This window comes from Sapajus apella, unplaced genomic scaffold (genome assembly GCF_009761245.1).
Source record: "Sapajus apella isolate SASKATOON/1434 unplaced genomic scaffold, GSC_monkey_1.0 scaffold1881, whole genome shotgun sequence".
NCBI lineage: Eukaryota > Metazoa > Chordata > Mammalia > Primates > Cebidae > Sapajus > Sapajus apella.
This window is the reverse complement of record NW_022438807.1, coordinates 4,247-9,078: the sequence shown is the minus strand read 5'-3', so window position 1 is coordinate 9,078 and position 4,832 is coordinate 4,247. Positions and strand designations below refer to the sequence as shown.

Below are 4,832 nucleotides of genomic sequence, written 5' to 3'. Positions count from 1 at the left end.
ACAGGCACGCGCCACCATGCCCAGCTAATTTTTTGTATTTTTGGTAGAGACGGGGTTTCACCATGTGGACCAGGATGGTCTCGATCTCTTGACCTCGTGATCCACCCGCCTCGGCCTCCCAAAGTGCTGGGATTACAGGCTTGAGCCACCGCGCCCGGCCAAAAAATTGAATTTTTAACGGGAAGAAAAGTAACAGAAAAAGTGAGGCGGGGAGGAGAGTGTGTTCGGTGCCATGCGGCCGTGGCATGAGAAGTGCAGCCTGCCAGAGCCGGACTCCACGCTTAGGGGAGGGTAAGCGCCGGGCACACTGGCTGAGGGTGCCTCGGGCCTGGGAGGAGGTGGTGCTGCAGGCCCATGGCTGAGGCCCAGGGATGCCCAGGCTCCTGCTGGCTGCACCCTGCCCAAGGCCAGGCGCTGCAGGGTCCTTCCGTGGAAGGGACGGCCTGGGGGAACACGGGCACCCATGCTTACACGGAAGATTCGGCAGGTCCCTGGGTCTGGTGCAGAGATGCATTTATTTCCAGTATATTTTCACATAACAAAATCCCAACAAGGCCTTGAGGGGCCACACCACCGGGAGGGGGGTGGATGGCAGGAAGCGGGGCAGGCCTGCCGGGGGGGACTTGGTCTACGTCAGCACAGCCAAACACAGCTGTGAGGCTGGGGAAGGGGAGCCCCTTGGTAGCAGATTGGTGGGGGGCAGGCCCAAAGCATGGACATGGGACCTGTGGGTGCTCCATCCTGGCTGCCATCCCCCCGAAACCACGGCCGCCTCCGGGCACCCAGCAGCATTCCACACCAACAAGGGGACCGGCCCACGTCTTGGGAGGCCCAGGGCAGCGGTGTCCCATGGCAACAGTGTCCCGGGGTGAACGGTGGTGAGGGGCGGCAGCCGGGAGTGTCCCCAAAGTCGTTGCCAGAGAGTGCAGGAAATGATGAAGGAAACGTTTTTTTTTGGCCCAACCATTATGAACAGTGCTGTGGAAATGCCCCGTGGAGGGTGGAGGCATTTCTGGGGGAGTCGGGGGGACACGGGGAGAAGACAATCGAATCTTGGCTGCTGCCAGACCCCTCCATAAGGCACAGATTTCACGGGTCCCCTCTCCTCATAAGAGGCCACCCCAGGCCAGGCGCGGTGGCTCACACTTATTATTCCAACACTTTGGGAAGCAGAGGTGTGCGGGTCACCTCAGGTCAGGAGTGTGACCACCATGGCGAAACCCCGTCTCTACCGAAAACACAAAAATTAGCCGGGGGGGGTGGCGCACGCCTGTATCCCCAGCTCCTCCGGAGATGAGGCAGGAGAACCACTCCCACCTGGGAGGCGGAGGCTGCAGTGAGCCGAGATCGTGCCACTGCACTCCAGCCAGGACAAGAGTGAGACTCCCTCTCACAAGATAGAAAAAAAAAAGGCCGCTCCTGCAGGGTTGGGGCTGCTGGGAAGGCGGCCCTCTGCAGTTTGCTGGCTTTGGGGAGTGGCCGTGCTCCCGGCTTGGCTTGGGGGTGCAGACAAAGGGCTTGCCCGAGGTCCCTGGTTCAGGGGCAGGCAGGGTGGCCCGAGGGTACCCTGGACCAGAAGCTGCCGAGGTACGGGGAGTGTGGGGAGGGGTGAGACTGGAGCGCAGGGATCGGGGGATGCTGGCACGGCCCTCCTTCGCTGTGGGGACTGGGAGCTGCCCGCGAGGCCTCTTCTTGGTTTGGGCCAAGGGCGTCTGCTCTGGTGACGGGTGGGTGGCTCGTGCAACACAGTCCCCCGTAAGACCTCCTCCAGCCTCGGCACCAGCAGCTCCGGGAGAGTGGGAGGGCAGCCAGCCCGCTGCCATCTGTCCCCTGGAGTCTGGCTGCTCAGGCCTGGGGACCTGAAGACAAGGCCGTGGTGGTCATGCAGCGGACCGCAAGGTGACCACACGATGCCGGGAGCAAGAGGGTGTCCTGTGGACGGCAGAGGCCGGAGGCCGCTGGGCAGTGCTTGCGAGGAACTCCGCTCTCAGATGAGACGAACACGGGTTCTGTGGTCCCGGCAGGAGGGGCGTGGTCCATGGCCACCATCGGCTTCCACCCTCCCGGAGAGGAGGACAGGCCCCAGGCACTCCCAGCCCTTGGGAGCGAGGGCAGTGGCAGGAGTGAAGGGGAGGAGGTGGTGGCAGTGGCAACTCACCCTAAGGCCACTGGCCGCCGCCCGGGTAGCTGGGCACAGTGGGGTACTCGGGCAGGCTGCTGCCTGAGAAGTTGTTGTACTGGGCCTCCCTTGATGGTGGGTTCCGCCACGTGCCTGCGCTCCACTCCGTCTGTGCCTTCTGGAAGCTTCCACCGGCTCCTCGGTAGATCCTGTGCACCTGCAGAGACGGAGGGCAGGGAGGCAGAGAATAGAAACTGAGCACGGGGCTCATGCCTCTAATCCCAGCACTTTGAGAGCCCGAGGCGGGCAGACTGCCTGAGTTCCTGAGTTCAAGACCAGCCTGAAACCTCATCTCTATGAAGATACAAAAAATCAGCTGGGCGTGGTGGTGCGCACCTGTCACCTCAGCTACTCAGGAGGCTGAGGTGGGAGAATCGCTTGAACCTTGGAGGTGGAAGCTGCAATGAGCCAAGGCTGTGCCACCACGCACCAGCCTGGGTGACGGAGTGAGACTGTCTCCAAAACAAACAAACATAATTGGTGTTTGGCTGTAACTGGACATTTCTGTTATCGGCCCAGCTGAACACCTGTGCGGTCTCTGATGGACCCTGCGACTGCGAACCTGCACGGCCCCGCCCTCACGGACAAGAGGCTCCAGCCCCGGCTGCTCCTGCACATGGGGTTCACAGGCAGCCCCTGCCTCCCTCTGGGGTATGCAATCCCGGCATGAGGAAGCACGGGCCTGGCCCCATAGGAACCCGGGCGCTGGGAGTGTCCCTGGGAGTGTCCCCCAGCTCACCGCTGCGGGTGAAGTGCGTCCTGCGTGACACCACGAGGAGAGGGCCCAGCTCCCCGACATTCACCATCTGGGACAGCTGGGTGACGAGTTCATGGAGAAGGCATAAGGGGTGAACGTCCCAAAGCTGAGGACTCACCTTCATGATGGCGATGGCCATCATGGCCGCCGACACGGAGAACATGATGGCTGGAAGCAGCATGACCACAGAAGCGCCCACGCTGGTCTCGAAGAACCCAATCGCTGACAGCCAGCCACTGCAAGAGACAAGAGTGTGTGGGTGCCTACGCACACACACCAGATGGGGGCCCATGGTCCATACTATGTAAATAGCTCTGACCAATCAAGAAGGAGTGGACAGCTCATACAGCGACCACTGAGTCGCCAACAAACACAAAGTGATGCTGAGAGCCACCAACTTCGACGTGTGAACAAGGCTTATTCCACCACGATCTCAGCAGCAAGCGGCCCGTGCAGGGGGAAGGAGAGACCAGGGCTTCCCCATTAGTGTCCAGCGGACACCAGCCATGGAAAGACTCAAAAGCTCATTCCCATTGTCCTATGGTGCCTGTTGCTAAGAACCTCCCCTACAGCACCGGCTTCTAATGAGAAACTGCTGAAATCCCACCAGATGGGGCACTGAGGGGCCACTAAAAACAGGAGGGAGGCCGGTGCTGGGGTCACGCCTGCCTCTAATCCCAGCACTTTGGGAGGCCAAGGTGGACGGGTTACCTGAGGTCAGGAGATCGAAACTAGCCTGGCCATGCTAAAACCCCGTCTCTTTTTTTTTTTTTTTTTTTTTTTTTGAGACGGGGTTTTGCTTTTGTTACCCAGGCTGGAGTGCAATGGCGCGATCTCGGCTCACCGCAACCTCCGCCTCCTGGGTTCAGGCAATTCTCCTGCCTCAGCCTCCTGAGTAGCTGGGATTACAGGCACGCGCCACCATGCCCAGCTAATTTTTTTTTTTTTTTTTAAGACGGGGTTTCAGCATGTTGGTCAGGCTGGTCTTGAACTCCCGACCTCAGGTGATCCGCCCACCTTGGCCTCCAAAGTGCTTGGATTACAGGCGTGAGCCACTGCACCCGGCAAAACCCCGTGTCTTACAAAAATCATAAAATAAATTTTGGCCGGGCCTGGTGGCTCACGCCTGTAATCCCAGCACTTTGGGAGGTCGAGGCAGGTGGATCACTTGAGGCCAGGAGCTGGAGACCAGGCTGGCCACCATGGTGAGACCCCGTCTCTACTAAAAATACAAAAATTAGCCAGACATGGGGCACATGCCCATAATCCCAGCTGCTGGGGAGGCTGAGGCAGGACAATCACTTGAACCCGGGAGGCGGAGGCTGCAGTGAGCCAAAATCACACCATTACACTACAGCCTGGGCAACAGAGCAAGACTCTTGTCTCAAAATAAAAGAAAAAAACACAGACACAAAAGAAAGCACTGCTTTGCTCAGCCTCCAGCGGGACACTGCGAAGGCTGGCCCACCTGGGTCCCTACGCGCAGGGCCAGCTTCTGGGCATGCACTTGCCTCTGAGACCTGGGAGGTAGAAAGCACAGTCATCTTGAGATTTTTTGTCTAAACAGGTGATAAAACCACAGGGTTTAAAATTCAGGGAACTGCCAGTCGCGGTGGCTCACGCCTGTAATCCTAGCACTTTGGGAGGCTGAGGTGGGTGGATCACCTGAGGTCAGGAGTTCAAGACCAGCCTGGCCATCATGGTGAAACCCCATGTTTAAAAAAATAAAATAGGGGCCGGGCGCGGTGGCTCAAGCCTGTAATCCCAGCTCTTTGGGAGGCCGAGGCGGGTGGATCACGAGGTCAAGAGATCGAGACCATCCTGGTCAACATGGTGAAACCCCGTCTCTACTAAAAATACAAAAAATTAGCTGGGCATGGTGGCGCGTGCCTGTAA

The 4,832-nt window shown here is 59.1% G+C and overlaps 1 protein-coding gene across 1 annotated transcript in view; it reads right to left on the bottom strand.

Annotated features, from left to right (window-relative positions):
- Positions 1-496: 496 nt before the first annotated feature.
- SCAMP4 (secretory carrier membrane protein 4) overlaps positions 497-4,832 on the bottom strand; it is an 8,568-nt gene continuing 4,232 nt past the window's right edge. Inside the window, exons 4-6 of the mRNA XM_032273117.1 lie at positions 3,055-3,172; positions 2,159-2,336; positions 497-1,228 (exon numbers count right to left, since the gene is read on the bottom strand). Of these exons, the coding sequence (XP_032129008.1) occupies positions 2,160-2,336; positions 3,055-3,172 (295 nt within the window). The 3' untranslated portion in view covers positions 497-1,228; position 2,159. The remainder of the gene's footprint in view (positions 1,229-2,158; positions 2,337-3,054; positions 3,173-4,832) is intronic.